Source organism: Crotalus tigris, unplaced genomic scaffold (assembly GCF_016545835.1).
Source record: "Crotalus tigris isolate CLP2741 ecotype Arizona unplaced genomic scaffold, ASM1654583v1 scf7180000024376.1991246, whole genome shotgun sequence".
In the NCBI taxonomy this organism is placed as follows: domain Eukaryota; kingdom Metazoa; phylum Chordata; class Lepidosauria; order Squamata; family Viperidae; genus Crotalus; species Crotalus tigris.
In genome coordinates, this window is record NW_024100546.1 from 785,498 (window position 1) to 802,434 (window position 16,937).

The 16,937-nt window shown below is 38.6% G+C and overlaps 1 protein-coding gene across 10 annotated transcripts in view; it reads left to right on the forward strand.

The window, feature by feature from the left end:
- TANC1 (tetratricopeptide repeat, ankyrin repeat and coiled-coil containing 1) overlaps nucleotides 1–16,937 on the forward strand; it is a 185,063-nt gene that overhangs the window by 53,927 nt on the left and 114,199 nt on the right. Inside the window, exon 1 of one of the 10 annotated variants that reach the window (XM_039328408.1) lies at nucleotides 2,901–2,929. The exons of the other annotated variants lie outside the window; for them this stretch is intronic. Coding sequence (XP_039184342.1) covers nucleotides 2,916–2,929 — 14 coding nt within the window. The 5' untranslated portion in view covers nucleotides 2,901–2,915. Of the gene's footprint in view, nucleotides 1–2,900; nucleotides 2,930–16,937 lie in introns of those variants that run through there. 10 annotated transcript variants of the gene reach the window in all.

A 16,937-nucleotide genomic window follows, 5' to 3' on the forward strand; every position in this document is an offset into this window, starting at 1 on the left:
ATGATGATTTAGTGAAGGCTTAATCAACAGAATTTTGTGGCTTCCCCAAGATTGTTTCAGAATATTGCAGGCTTTTGGAAAGTGCAAAATTTCATCAAAGTGGGAAGGCAATTATCAGAAATTGTCACCCTTCCTTATCTGGTAGTGGAAGCCTCTATTGCAGAGGTCCCCAACCTTTTGGGCAACAGGAATCTGTTCCATAGAGAGAAGTTTTTCCACAGACTGGAGAATGTGTGGTTTTGTGTGCTGCCTGCATCCCGCGGATGGGGCTTTGCTTGTTTGTGCAGACTGGTTGCTGCCATGCCGTGGCCCAGTACTGGTCCACGGACCGGGGGTTGGGGACCCCTGCTCTGTTGTATCAAAAGCCTTGTATCCATAGTGACCGTCCATCATTGGATATAATTCTAATAAATGAAACATGCTGTTTTAATCAGAGTCGAAAAATACAGATTCAACTCTGTATATTAAGAGAAATATATTTTGCTTCAGTTTTCCCCCAGCAATTTGATGGTGATAAAAAAAACCATATCTGATTCAGAAAATACAGATCAGTATTGTAAGGAACATTGTTGTATTTATAGAAATTGATGATGATATTTGTTTCCTTTGATGAAAATTCTGCAATTACTCCTTTATATAGAAAATAAAAATGAACAAATAAATAAGCCTGTGGCATTTTGCAGACTAAGTTCCAATTAACTGATAGAGTAACTACTACTGTATGGATTCCACATCATTCTAATTATATAATTTTCAGAGGAAAATATATAGAACAATCACCAATACTTTAATCATGTAACAATTCTTTGGATTGAGTAAGGGAAACTATCACAAAGAGTTTGTACAAATATGCCCAAGACCTCTTTGTATCTTTTCTAATTAGCTTTTTCCTTCTTTTTAAGCTGCCCAGTTATATTGTCTTTATAAGCTGTTGCAGTGGCTCTAAAAACTTTGAAGAAATAACTTAAGCACATTGATTATGTTTTTCTAGGGCTTTATTTAAAAAGCTGACTTGCCTGTAAACTAAAAATACTCTAGGCAAATGTTCTCATATAAAACTATGTATTTTCTCCTCTCTCTTGTTCATGTTTTGGAGGAGATTAATTGTGTAACAACATCCTCAGGAATGTGATATCTCCACCATCTTGTGCTTTGGAACAGATACTGTGCACGCACTCTTGGTTGAAAATAAGTATTATAGTTGTCTGTTGAAATTGCTTTGTTAAAAGTAGTGCAATTAAGCTATATAAAACCAAATCACTTAATGTCATTAATAGTACATTTGGCATATTTCAGTCGAAATATACAAAGGTTATAAGATTATGTTTTCTTGCAGACTGCTGCTGGTCACTTTATCGTTTGAGGTTTATGGCAAATTGTTTAGAGAGGTCGTTTTAGAAGTTTATATATAGATTCACTATCCATAGGTACATATCTGCTCTAATGCAGCTCTTTAAGTTAAACAAAGGAATTCAGCATCTGTTTCCGAGAATCTTGCTTTTAATGGTTCGGGTAGGCCTCTAGTTTGAAAAGCATGGAGTTAATTCAAAGGACTTACAGTAGGTCTTGATTTAATGTTCCAATTATACTTGTAGTCCTATTTTATCCGAAGAATCAAGTATTCTCCTATCTATAATGTAAACCACATGTAGAAGGTTGAATCCTGTTTTGTGCCAGCATTTTGGTAAATTAATTTTTGATCCCAGCTAAGCTTATCAGCCATCTTTCTACAGAGATCAGACAGGATATACTGTACATCTAACAAATGTTTCTGGAAGTAAACATTTTTAAATTGATGATATGGCAGTTCAATTTACATTTTAAGTGCTTCAACATCTTCCTTGTGGACTTGCCCCCCTCTTTCCTTTTAATAATTGTTTAAGGGTTTATAAAAAAGTTGTGGGTTCAGTTTGAAAGCATATGTATCGTACTCAGTTCAAACATATGTTTCATTATAAATATAGCCATTAGGAATTCACCTGTTTTTGACATTTTGTTCATTTTGCATTCTTTGAAAGGGAAACAATTAGAAGACACAGGCAGCATCTGGAAGTAAGGGTGGCAGGGTAAGATGGACCAAAGCAGCATTGGTGATGTTGTGATGCAATACTTTTTCCATATGCCTCAAAATATTGCATGCACCCAGAAGACACTGTCTCTTTTGTTCCAAAGCTTATTTGGCTCACCTTTCTTCCTGGCTGTTCCATTGGTTTTGAAGCTATTAGATTTGTTATATTTAATATTCCCTTGTCTGTGAGCAAGATAAGCAGATCCCTGTTGAATCCTCCTATAGTCAAGGAAGTTGGATGGGGACAAACTCTGTTAATGCTCAAATCTTGAGTGCAAGCAATGAAGTAGTTTAGCTCATCTTTGATTGGAGAATAAGCCAAATTTCCTGAAAGATTGCCTTTCAGTTTCAGACTGGGTTGGTCTCAAAAGTGTAACTAATATTTAAGAAAAAAGTTGTAAGAATTGTAAGGTTGAGCCCGAGGGAGGAGTCAAATGAGTCATCAATCTCGAGTCCCTTCATGCCCATAAGAGATCTGAGTCCAGCTCATCTTGAATGAGTCCAGCTCATCTTGAATCCAATTGACTCTTACCTACCGCCAATTTGCTTTGACCGTTAGTAGTTCAGATTCTTGTAGAGAGCATAAGCTTGCCATAAAACCTTTATATTCATTTGAACTGCTTGGACCTCTCATTTCCCTGTGCTTGATAAGTGTGCTTTGCAGCTTTTATTAGCAAAATCGGCTTATAAAGCATCGTATACTGCAGGCATTCTGCACTCATTTCTTTAGTTATGCCTTCATTCCCTCAATTCAATTTTCTACCCTGGCATTTTTGTTATCTAGGCTGAGCATCTGGGTTCTGATGGCTTTCCTTCACAATGGAGGAGAAGGAATGAAGTCTTGTATATGTGCTGCTACAGGTAGGCCTTGCTCAATGGTGCCAATTGAGACGGAAACTCTGTTGATAAGCAACACAATAGTTAAGTTGAAAAGCCATGTGACCACTCCACAAAGCAACAGCAATTCTGGCTGTCCTGGCCACATGAGTCATTAAGTGAGACGTAACATGACTGGCTTTCAACTTCTGCTGGTTTCCCCATTGACTTTGCTTGTTGGAGGCTGGCAAGAAAGTCACAAATCATGATTATATGTCTGTGGACCACTGCAGCAGTCACAAATCCAGGCCAATTACCGAGCACCTGGATCACAATCATTTGCCTCAGGGTCCCAGTGACTGCCAGAATTTGAGGATCGGTTGTAAGTACTATTCATTCAGCATGGCTTAAGTTCAAACAGTCTCTGAATGAGTGGTTGTTAAATGAGGACCACCTGTACTTCCTTTTCCTCTGTGTCAGCACATCTGGTCTGCCTGAGTCAGGGTTAGGAAGATGAAGAGGAGAAAAAAATCAGTGCATGTTCTCTGCATTGAGAATACTGGGAAACTAGGGTACACTACTGTGGCAGTAAAGGATGGGGAGATAATTAGGTGGGAGATAATTACTCTGTTTTCCTGATGCAGTAGTCTGCCTCTAGGGCTGTATAAATCAATAAATATTTAACATAATTTTTTCTACAAAGTTGTGGTACTTGTAAAATAAATAATTATGGTGTAACAAATGTTTATGCGGCTGAGAGGTACAAACTAAAACAAGTTTAGCTTGCATTACTTCTGAAAGGAATCCCACAACTTACAATCCTTCCTGCCTGCCTGCCACTGACTTCTATAGTGGTTAACTGACAATTTATGTTCATTATCAACTAATAGTGAAATGTTCAATAAAGCACTACAATAAATAAACTAACCCACCGTCATTTCATAGCAACAGAAAATATATTCACTTCAGTATATTAAAGCCCCTAGAGCAGGGGTAGGCAACCTTGGCTCTTTTATGACTTGTGGACTTCAACTCCCAGAATTCCTGAGCCAGCATGGCTCAGCTTGGAAACTCTCCCTTTCCACTCAGCATAGCTGGCTCAGGAATTCTGGGAGTTGAAGTCCACTAGTCATAAAAGAGCCAAGGTTGCCTACCCCTGCTCTAGATTGTTCCAGTCAATTAAGGCACAATATATGGAAGAACTCAGTTTTGAACAGTTTCTGAAACAAGATGTGGGCGATAGCAAATCTAATTTCAACAGAGAGAGTGTTACAAAGAGTAGGTGCTGTTACTGAAATGTAGTACTGCACCTCAGCCCCCTTACTTCATTGAAGTAGGCTACCACCGGCAGCTTCTGCTGGGAGATTGGCCATGCTGATTTTAATAAGGGAAACATATCATGATGTATACGACTGTATAGGGCAAAATCTGCACTTTGTATTGGATTCTGAATTCTATTGCTTAGCCAGCAGTTGCTGGCTAAGACACAAGGTACTGCATCTTGTATCAACCTACAGTCTTACGTAGAGCATATGTAGAGCACATGTAGCAGTCCAGGCAGGTAGTAATAACAGCATGGGTTACTCTGCAGGGTCCTCTCACCAAATAGAACCAGAACTGGCTTACCATAGAGCAGTGGTTCTCAACCTTTTTAATGCCGCGACCCCCCAACCGGTCGTAAGTCGAGGACTACTCAACCGGTCGTAAGTCAAGGACTACTCAACTGGTGCAGCACCGTTTGCAGACTGGGACTTTTGGCGGGCTCAGCAGGGCAGAGACAGCCTGGACAATTCCTATTGGCTTTGGAAAGCCAATAGAACTAGACTCTATTCAAGAGAGTCTATTCTATTGGCTTTCAAAAGCTAATAGAATAAAAGGGAGTAGCACAGCTAAGGAAAAGGGGGAAAAAATGGCGGACTGCGTTGTTTGGCGACCCCCGTGAAATGGTCGTTCGACCGCAAATGGGGTCCCGATCCACAGGTTGAGAACCACTGCCATAGAGAGTAGGATGAAGGCCTCTAGCCACAACCTCCACTTGATCAGCCAACAATAAACTGAGTCTAGGAGGGCCCCTTCCTCAACAAGAGAAAATAATATAGTCAACAGAGCCTCTTGATTTACAGTAATTAGACATCTTGTTTGTTGGGTTCTGCCTTAGACTGCCATGCTGCATCCAGATCCTAGATCATCCTTTGGCATGATCTTAAGTTATGATGAAAAACTGCATATCATCCTGACCCTGGTGCTGTAGTTCCCCAGTCCAATTCATGACCTTTTCTAATGGTTTCACCTAAATGTTAAATATCAGGAAAGAGAAAACTTTTGTTTTTACTTTTGTTGTTTTATCTGATGTGTGCTGTCCAGAGTTGCCTTTGGGGAGATGGATGACTGTATAAATTAGACAGACAGACAGACAAATAAAACCCTCTTTCCTTACTATCCTCAACTGGAGCCACCTGTTAGCAGGAGCAGAACAGTGCCTCTAGTCCAGGCTGTCAAACTGCCAACCCACGGGCCAGATGCGTCATGCTAAAACCGCGCCCACTCCAGCTCCAGCAATGGGGAAAAAGTCGTGATACGCTGCGACACATCAAGTGACATTGCGAGTTTGACATCCCTGCTTTAGTCCCTTGTCCTCAGAGACAGTCCAGAAGGATTCCATGGTGGTGTTGAAAGCTGCTGAAGACCAGAAGAGGCATATTCCCCCATTCAAATCCTAGCGGAGGTCATTTGCTTTGCCTAGGTCTTTTTTCCATCATTGGGAGTCCTGCTTTTTTTATTTATTGAGTCTCATTTCCATAAAATGGATTTTGAAAAAATAAAGAACCCCACGGCTGTTGTAAGATATGTTTACTCTGCAGTGTCTTGCACAATAAAATATTTATAGGAAGTTTGTAAAGAACACAATGATCTTCCTCTGTTCTCTTGTAGTTTCCTTTCAAAGAAATGATCTTTCATTTAATGGAGAATAATAGTAATTCCAGATCAGCTCCATTATCCACTTTCATTTCCTGATATCCTTAAACTAAGATAACATATTGTATTCACATGAAGAAAGAATTAGTGTTGTTAGTATAATTACATTTTGAAAGAATTCTTAAGGTCATAAATCTGATGATAGTGTCTTATTTTATTAAATGCTACATGTAGCTTGTCTCCTAAGTCTAGTAGCTTTTCTCAAGTTTCACTTTTGGAGAGTTTGTTGTTTTCCAATGCTACATTTCTTTTTGCTTGGCTATCAATCTGTTGTTACTGAAAATAAACTCATTCAGAATTGATTTTTTAAATGGGAGACTGTTGACATGTTGGGTACATGTGGTGCAGATAATTGAGTTTCAGCCTCTGCCAGAATTTTTCAGACATTATTAGACTTCACCATCTCCAATAAAGTTGACCCTGTAGGCAGACAAGTCTTCCACATCTCCAGGATTATTCACTGTATACATCTGTCCCTCTGATTGTTATGCTCCCATTGAAGTTAATGAAATTAAACATTAATATTCTAGACCAGGCGTAGGCAACCTTAGCTCTTTTATGACTCGTGGACTTCTGGGAGTTGAAGTCCACGAGTCATAAAAGAGCCAAGGTTGCCTACCCCTGTTCTAGACTAAGGCATTTGTGGGTGCATCAGCAGTCTTTCTCAGTAGTCTCAGCACCTGGCTGATCATATTTGGGCCTTGAAGCTCAACAGGGTTTACCTGGCTAGGACTGAAATGGGAGATTACTATGGAACTGCACTGCTGGCATAGGAATCATCTGGATCAGGGGTGGGGCAATTATGGCCATTTTATTCTGGCTCAGGATTTCTGGGAGTTAAAATCCACAAGTCATAAAGGGGCGATAGTTCCCCACCCCTGATCCAGGTGATTGTTAGTGTTGCTGTTCAGAATTCTGTATGAATGTATCCTTAGTGTTAGCACAAATCAAATTTAACTTGAAGGATTTTATCCCTGAACATAGCTATTAATAGACTTGGTATTTATTTATAAAATCCATATGGTTTTCCATCTTACCAAAAGTAACTTTGGACATTGCCCAACAGTAAGATAAAATAACAAATGTAAAAACAATAGGTATAAAATATAAAAATCTATGTTAATATATATCTTAATAACCAAAGATACAAACCACAGGTGAAGGAGAGTAAGAAGAGCCACCACAAGAGTGGAGTCATTTAAGAAAGCAGGTATGAAATGTAATATTAAAACATGAGGATGCAAATTTATTTTCTGAAGTTTTCTTTTGTGTATTTTGGAAGAAGATGGCCTTTTTCATAGTTCAGAAGTGATGTTTTTGCTCTGTTTCTTTTCTTACCAGTTTAGGTGTGAAATTTCTGGTTGTTTTTTTTTTTAAATTTCTGACAATTTAGGAAGTGGAATACATATTCTTTTCCAAAGGAAATAGTTTTTCCGTGAAATCATCTCTTTCTGGAAAGGAGGGGGAAATTCTAAATTTAGCTTTCCTCTTATAGCTTTATTAAGCTTTGAAAAAAAAATTAAATGGATTCATAGAACTTTTACTTTTTCCTCCATGCACCATGTCCCATTATTGCAATAAAAGCAGGATTAAATGCTATTTTTTTCTAATAATTTTTAATATAAGAACCTGTGTAGTCATGTAAAAAAAAAGCAAAGGAAGCTATTTTATTAATATATAATGCAAAAAAGGTCAAGGAAGAGAGAAACAATTCATTTTTTTAAAGTTGTTTATCCTGTTTAAAAAAACAAGGAGCTTTCATGTAAGATGTTTTGTGCTGCCACATTACCTCACACGGAATTTTATGGGACTGCTGGTGTTTTTAGTTCTCTATTTAAAACATATTCTGTGTCTTCACAATTTCCCCCCCCCTTTCTTTCCTACTATAATGATAGAATTGATAGATGATGCTTGTTGATTGGTAGTGCTAGAAAGATATAAGTCAGATTTAATATAGCCCTTATTTTTAATGATTTTTCATCTCTATTATTACAAGGGTTGTGTGCTGCCTTGAATTCAACCCAGAAGAGATCTTTTGGGGTACAAATGCACAACTAGTCTATAACTTATTAAACCAATAGCATTTGTTCCCAAGATTACACAGCCAAAGCAATGGGTGGTAGGTTGTACTGTGTGTCCAAAGCATTTTTTTTTTCAAATAAAGTCTAAAACATTGCACTGTTCTTTTCCCTGCTTCCTCCTTACCCACTACTTTCCCCTGTATGTGAAAACTATGCTAATTGAGGATAGCTTATCAACCAGAGATTATTACAGGTAGTTCTTGCTTAGCGACCACTTGTTCAGTGATCAATTCAACGTTACGACAGTGCTGAATGAGGAGGATTGCAGTCGGTCCTGGAAGCTGCAGTGATCACAGTGTCCCCACAGCTGCGTTATCACGAATTTGGGAATTTTGCAGCGGGAACACACTTAACGATAGTGGCAAGTCACGTGGTTATCATTTGCGGCTTTCACTACCGGCCTCTGACAAGCAAAGCCAATGGGGAAGCTGGCAGGAAGTCAGAGGTTGTGCTCATGTAACTTTGTGCTTAACAACCTTGCATGATTTGCTTAATGACTGCCACCAGAACTGCCACTATAAGTCAGCACAGTCATTTGTTTTACAACCATGTTGCTTTATGATGGAGTTCCCAGTCTTAATTATGACTGTTAATTGTGTACTACCTGTAATATATAATGTATGGGATGAAAATACACCACAGTTTTTGGTAGACATTTCATTCCTTATATTGGAAATATAGGAGCCGAAGTGCACATACAAAAAACTGCAGGTTGGGGAAAACTGCTGTAATATATATATATATTTAAGTGGCAGCAAGAAAGAGAAAGAGAGAGGGGAGAGAGAGAGAGATTTTGCTTGACAACTTGACACAGGATTTAAACAGCTAATTTTGATGGAATTTGATACTGGATATTGGATATATAATTGCATTTTCCATAGTAGTTTCCATCTGCGTCTTCTGGAAGCCTACGAAAGTCCCAACTCGTATGTCTTATGGAAGCAATATAAGATTTTATATTACTGTGACAAGAAGGAGCCAGATGCACCTCCATCAGTGCCAGGGAAATGCCAGCACAGCTGAGCCACAGTACAGCTGAACAGCAACAAGTAATGCTACTGTTGTATTTGATGTGGCAAGCATGGCAAACTCTCTGGTCAGCAGAAGCAACTTGTGCTTCTAGGAGAAGAAGTGATCAGGAAAAGCTCCAGGGAGCAGCCAGACCCGGGAAGCTTCACTGAGCTGAACAAGATACTTCACTATTTGAACTATTCTGAGGAAGCTTTTTTGTTCTAAGAACTTCAAATGAGAGAGGTTTTTTTTTATAACTCTCCATGCATTTCTTCGCCATATAGTGCACCTGGCAAATAGGAGCATTTTAAAAAAAAATTAAATTTCAATAAGAGCAAAAGGGAAAAGAGGAGGAAAATATCCTGGGACAATAATGACGAATATTTATAAGGATCTGGAAACCACTATCCGTTGGCAAGAAAATTTAAGCTCTCAGCTGTATCTCTCCACAATATAAGTTGAAAAGGAGGTGGTTGATATGAATATTTTATCTACACAAGTAATAAAAAGAAAACCATATGCCCAGAAAATTGTTTTTGTTGATGTATCCTTAACAGCTTTATTTTTTCTAGCGTCATGAAGTAGGTTCCAGGGTTTAATATTTTGTAAACTAAATGCATCTACGTAAATAATGTAATTCTTTACTCTGTCACCCTTCATTGCATTTATTAGATTTCAGCTAGACCATAGTGTTGTGCTTGGGTTAAATAATTAGCGCTGAGTTAGTACATTACCTATTACCTAACCATAATCCTTAAGGAAAATGGCCAAGCTATAAAGTAGTCTGTATAGGATTTGATGTTATGAATGCAGTTTGCTTGAAAAAATGTTTGAAGTGTTCTCTGGATCTCTGTTTAACAAGACCATTTAATTAGTCTTCATTCCTTACCAAACTCTTCCCTGATTTGCAAGTCTGTTATTAGTGGTTACTTCTTGGGTTCAGTAACTCTCTAATCTGCTGGTTTCTTCCTTTCTTCTGAACGTTGCCACACCGGCTACTAGGGTGGAACTGTGCTTTTAACTTTGAAATGAATAGTGTTTTACCACAAATGGAAAGCATTTTCATTCTTGTGCCATACTAACTATGCATTTATCCCCAAATACATTTTGAGCATTATTTCTCTGACCTTCCTTGGGTACTGAACTGCTGAAAACCTTTCATGAATTTCTTCCATCTCTATTTTAAATAAAAACAAAAGTTATCTTTCAATTCAAGCATATTTATCGATTAATTTTGGTGATTAGACTATTAAACCTCTGAGAGGACTATAAAATAAATTCCTTCATGTAGTTTCCCCCCCCCCAAGGAAATGATGGTATTTTAAATAAGGATGATTGAAGCGTATCAAACCAGCTTAAGTACTTTGTGTGACCAGGTTGAATTGGTTATTGGTTTAATTGGTTATTGGTTTAATATGAACTTCAACTAAACTTCAAATATTTCTTATCATAGAAAGTATTGATCTAATTACAATAGTCTAGTATTTGGAACTGATTTATGGAACCGTTTGAAATCTGTGTAGGAATGTTTTTTCAGTTGGAGTTCAGGGTTGGACAGCCTGTGAACCATAAGTAACCCTAGCCCAAATTTTTGTAACTGCCAGGGACCTCCAAGAAAGTACTACCAAATTTATCTACCAACTGGCAGAATAGGTGCATTAACTTTGCTGTTAATTCTTCTATTGTGCTTCTTGTGATCATTGCTGACCTTTGATGGCCAAATAAATGCAATACAGTAAGAACAAAGTCCAGCTCCTGGTGACACAAAGATTGACCCTGAGAAAGTTAAAATTAACACATTTAAGATGTAGGAGATGACCTGACTGAGCCCAGGGGTGGGATTAAGGGCATCAGTTTAGAGTCACTATGACCCTGTAAAACATCTAAGTCCAGCCCCCCCTTGGAATCCATTCACTGTTATCTGGCGTCAATTCTCCGTGACCATTAATAGATCAGATTCTTATATATAGGTTGCATGGAATTTAGAACTGTATCCTGGCTCCTGATTTCCTGTGCCTGATATAAATAGCTTACGTATGGTAAACCTGTAAATATTGCCACTTGATCATATAATTGTTTTATAAATCAAATTTATAATTGATATCTCACATTAAAGAAAAAAAGTATTTAATCTAACTATTTTCAAAAACTGTGCTGTAAGGAAAAGAGTGGACTAAAAATCATGTTGATAGGCTCTCCCTTTGGTGTAATGGCAGTCTGTAAACAAAAATGATGTTTATGTGGCTTTTAAGGAAGAATTGAACTGTACATGTTCAGAACATAATGTATTCAACTGTTTGTACTGTACCAAAAATCAGAATGCATTATTTATTAGATTTATGTGCCACCCATCTCTGCTAGAGGCGACTCTATATTTAGCCATGATTTGCTAAAGAATCATTAGTCTGGTGGTCTTCACTGTGATGTAGCAATGATTTGTTTATGGTTTAATAACCTGTTAAAGCCTGCAGTTTCTCAGACTGATCTCCTTTGAAAGCTGATAAATAGTCTCAGATCAGTGTTTTCCTATATTAAAGTATATTTCACAGCACACCCTTCCTTTTTACATGATCACTCCCTGGCAGCCTTCCAAAATACCTACCACATTACTTCCCATTTCCTCTAAAACCTTAAAAACAATCTCTGTCATTTTCCCTTTGCTGAAATGGTTTGGGCTTTACATATCTTAGTCCCTAGGAACCATTGATCTGGTGCCCTTCGACTGCTATTGCAAGAATTCTTGAGAAGCTCTTGTAATTGAAAACAGAAGGTCAAAAGAAGTCTCAGGATAATCTGTTAAATTAAGTCAGGCTTTGTGCATTTATTTCATTTTACTTTAGAATGCAGCAAGAAGCCTGGTGTACACACACCTGACATATTATTCCTCTCTCTCTCTTTTTTTTTTTTTTTTGAATCAGGCTGACTCCTAACTTGCTCTTTTCTCCCTTTCCATGTGCCACAATTTCTAAATGCAAAGTTGTCATCATTAATGTTGATCCATCATTGTTAAGATTTAAGCTATAGTATTCACTCACACGAGAACTTTTGGATTGTTGTATTGACATGGTGGGTGGGAATCATTGTTAAAGTCCCTCCTGCAAAGGCTAGGTATAACAAGAACCAGGAGCTTCCCTGATCCCAGGGGAGGAGATAGAAGAGTTGTGACAAAGGAGGGTTTTGCCACTGGCTTAAAAGGTGCAGCATATATTGAAGAATTTCAGAAGTGCGTAATGTTATCTTAAGCGTGGTTCTTTTGTGTCTATTTGCTTCATGGACTTTACTAGACTTCCTTGGTTTAAACTTTTCAAAACCAGTTTGGTAAGCCAAAACACAGCTGCTCTGGAAGGAGAGGTTTTCACTTTTATGCATTTTTGTTCTTTTTTTTTTTTCCCCTCCAAAACTTCCTTAAATCCTTCCAGTGATGTTTATAACTTTTGCTTTGCTGGAGTTAGTATGAATTGTTTAATGTTTAACTGCTGTTCTGGCAGGTTGTCAGTATTTTCTTGGTAGAACCAGTGAGAGAAGAGGCCAACAGCAAAAGTTTTTCAAAGTTCCTCTTTGGGCATTAGTGTAATGGTCGGTAATTCAGTTACTCAGTATTAGAGCAAACACAGATATGAAAGAGAACTACCAAAAAAAAAAAAAAAAAAAACTACCTCCCCTACACTGATAATTCTTTCTAAGATAAAAAATCTAACAAAATGTTCTGTTTGACTCAATTTAGAATTGGCAGTTGGGTTATAAAACTGGGGATGAGAAGTGGAATAAATCCACACTATTCTGTTTCTTTCTACCAATGACTTGCATTGCATGGGTTCTCCATCTTTTCTGGAAAAAAAATTATGCATTTAAAAGATTGAGATTATATAATGAGCATCTAGAGCAGTGGTTCTCAACCTTTTTAATGCCGCGACCCCCGCAACTGGTCGTAAGTCGAGGACTACTCAACTGGTGCAGCACCGTTTGCAGAATGGGACTTTGGCGGGCTCAGCAGGGCAGAGACAGCCTGGACAATTCCTATTGGCTTTTGAAAGCCAATAGAATTAGACTCTATTCAAGAGAGTCTATTCTATTGGCTTTCAAAAGCCAATGGAATAAAAGGGAGTAGCACAGCTAAGGAAAAGGGGGAAAAAATGGCGGACTGCATTGTTTGGCGACCCCCGTGAAATGGTCGTTCGACCCCAAATGGGGTCCCGACCCACAGGTTGAGAACCACTGATCTAGAGAGAGCCAATTTAGTCTAGTGGTTAAGGCAGCAGTCTAGAAACGAGGAGATTTTGAGTTCTAGCTCCACCTTAGACACAAAGCCAGTTGGGTGACTTTGGGCCATTCACTCTTTTTCAGCCATAAGAAGGGACAGGTAATGGCCAGCCACTTCTGAAATCTTGCCAAGAAAACTTATCCAAGCAGTTGCTGGGAGTCAGCACCCACTTGAAAGCTCACAGCATCAAAACGCAATGGCTGCTATAGAAGGTATAGTCAGCCACAATGTGTCCAGTGCTTTCAGAGTTGCTTTGCAAAGATAACAGGAAAATAATTGTAGCAACTGTTTGGACCAGTACTGGGCTGTGGCATGCCAGCAACTGGTCCACACAACAAGTGAAGCCCCATCCGCGGGATGCAGGCAGCACACAAAAGCACGCTCCCTCCGGTCTGTGGGAAAACCTCTCTCATCGGAACCGGTCCCTGGTGCCCAAAGGTTGGGGATCTCTGGGTTAGCGCATTATAAAGCAGTAGTTTTCCAGAACACAAGTGGTTGAGGGTACCTCCCAATCTCTCCCTTTTATTCTGCCCCAGGATATCCTTTGTTCTAACCACTAAAACGACTCAGAAGAAAACAGTAGCAAACCACGTCCATGTTATTTCCAAGAAAATTTTCCCCATTTTATGACTTTTTTGCCGCAGTTGTTTAGCGAATCACTGCAGCTGTTAAGTGGATCGTGTGGTTATTGAGCGAATCTGGCTTCATCCATTGACTTTGCTTGTCGGAAGCAGGCTGGGATAAATGCCTGCCAGTTGGTCACATGACCATGGGGATACTGGCAACAGTGGTAAGTAAGTGTGAAAATCAGTCATAGATCACTTTTTTTCAGTGCTGTTGTAACTTCGAACGGTCACAAAATGAATGGTTGTAAGTTGAGGACTAGTGGTATGCATCCAGGATTCAACTTCAGTCAAGGGAGTTAATAATATATATGAATGAACCTACATAGGCACCTCACCTTTTGGATTTTTTTTTTTATTTCAAAAGCAGATTTTTATGGTGATGCAGAGTTTGGAATATGTGCATGACTAAAAGCAATTATGAAGAACAGTGCAAATAATTGCATAGACATAGAAGAATTATGATTGCTAATGATCATACCTCTCCTGCTAAAACCTGTTAGAGAGTTGAATTCCTTGTGGACTTTCAGGAAGCAGTTGTTAAAAAATAGTGTCGAGCTAAACTGATTATTGTGAACAGACTGCCTTTTTTCTGCTAGACTTCTCAAAGAAGCATTTTTATGCTGATTACTGGTCCAAATACATTTTGTTTCCCTAGGCAAGTTGCCTACTAGTATGTACATGTCTGTTGTTTTAGACCACCAAAAATGGTGCCTATATATTCTATATTATAAAACTTGGACAGAAATCATAGCCCTTTAGTGCCTGAAGATTATCTAATATACTGCTTTGAAATGCTGTGTGTGACTTGAGCCTCTTTTGGTTGTCGTGTGGGATGGAGAAAGTCACACTACTCTTTGACCATGAAAATCAAGAATAAATTTTAATTACTCTCAATTTTCATGCTCAAAGAGCATACACACTCTGGGTCCTCCAAAGGCTCAGGAACTGCACTTCTAGTTCTATTTGATGCTTATTGATAGAGTGCTTATATGCAACTTACTCTGAGAGAACTACATGCAAAGGATAAGATGAAGTCAAGGATTTATGTTGAGTAAGCCTTGAAAATTTGTGCAACATAGAAGAAGGCATTCTGGACGAAGGCAGAGAAATTTCATGGCTATTTTGTTCAATTGATGGAAACTTAAGATAAAGTCTCCACGTTGAGGAAAACATCCATGAAGTTTCCCTGTTTTCTTCCAGATTTTTCTAAAAATTCCCCACCCAGCAAAACATATGAAATGAATCAGTGAGAAAGGACGAAAGTCTGGGGAGGAGAGAAGATAACATCTAATTTTAAGGGATTGCTATGAAAGTTTCAGCTTCACAAAAGTCTTCTTTGCCAGCTTTCTTTTGTTTGGGTAGCTTTTTGAATGCTTTGCACTAAGCTGTTGCCTGATATTTCAAAGTCACCTTCCAAGTCTGTACACTGCATAGAATACCAATTAATTATTCACTACATGTCCTGATTTCACAGTAGATCAGTTAATATTTCCATGCTAACTTTAAATCACTACTCTGTTCATTTTAAAAATACCCTTAGCATAGATGCTACTTATTGCCAAAGATTTTCCTACTAGTAGAGTCCATTGATCTACAATTTGGGATCTGTGGTAAATTAATAGAAAATAATATTCTATATACCAGTGATGGCGAACCTTTTAGAGACTGAGTGCCCAAACTGCAACCCAAAACCCACTTATGCATCGTCGGGTGCCGGGTGGGTGTGGCCCATTGGGTGGGTGTGGCCAATTGAGTGGGCACAGCTGCGGTGGTAATGGCAGACTAGGTGGGATTAAAAAGTTCAATCAATCAATTCCAACTTTGCAAGATCTTTTTTTTCCCCAAGAAGTTGAAATTGACTGATTGATTGAACCCCTCCCCCTTTTTTTTTGCACATGGCGGTGGAGGCCTAAAGCAAAAAGGTTTTATAAAACCCAGCTGAAGGCCTAGGACTGAGGCAACGGCACGCATGCCCACAGAGAGGGCTCTGAGTGCCACCTCTGGCACCCGTACCATAGGTTTGCCACCACTGCTATATACATATTTTAAAAGGCTGCTTGAGATTATATTTAATGTATACAGTAATTGCAAATCTAATTGCTTTGTTCCTATTCTACTTTTCCAGACATTAGGACTTGTTTTCTTGTCAGAACATAAGGCATTCCATTTATTTTTGGATAGAATGATTGAAAGTTTTAACGTTTATGAAGTCTACATTGCTTCAGGCCTCTCATTTTCTTCCTCCCTACTTTATAGCAATAGGAAAAAAATATTTTAACATGCAAATCACTTTTAATTTCCCTTTTTTGGTTTCCTGATATATAATCTAAGAGAATGTCTAGGGCAGGGGTAGGCAACCTCGGCTCTTTTATGACTCATGGACTTCAACTCCCAGAATTCCTGAGTCAGCTGCTGACTCAGGAATTCTGGGAGTTGAAGTCCATGAGTCATAAAAGAGCCGAGGTTGCCTACCCCTGGTCTAGGCAATAATGCTTGATACTTTTTTTAAAACTGCCATGAAATACATTGGCAGAATTTGTGGAATGCGATCCCATGGCTTTGACCTACTAATTACATATTATTATACAGTACTTTTTCCAATTTCTAAAAAAAAATTCTTAAAGTGACTTGTGGCTGAAACAAATATACTGGAATTGAACATTGGCAAGGACAACATGGAAAAAAAGGGTCAGTTTCTTGCCATTTGTTCATAATTTCTAGTTCAAAGATTACTAATATTTTGCAAAGTAGAAAGCTACACAATGTTTACCTTTGGATAGTTAAGTATTTGTTGTAGGTCCTACTTTTGACTTACCATTCTGCTAGGTAGTCAGTGTAGTAGATATGCACAAATCACTCTTTTCAGTGGTTAGTCCAGGCATGTCAAAGACGCGGCCTGCTGGCTGGATGCGTCCCACGCAGGCCACGCCCACCCAGGCCAAGCAAGGGCAAAACAAGTCACTGTACAGCCTGCGATGCGATTGAGTTTGACACCCTTGGGTTAGCCCATGAAATTGCATACCACTAGTATTCATATAATCCTTTGGAAATGTAAAATAACTCTTATGGAAAGATTGTTCAGTAGACACTTGTAAATA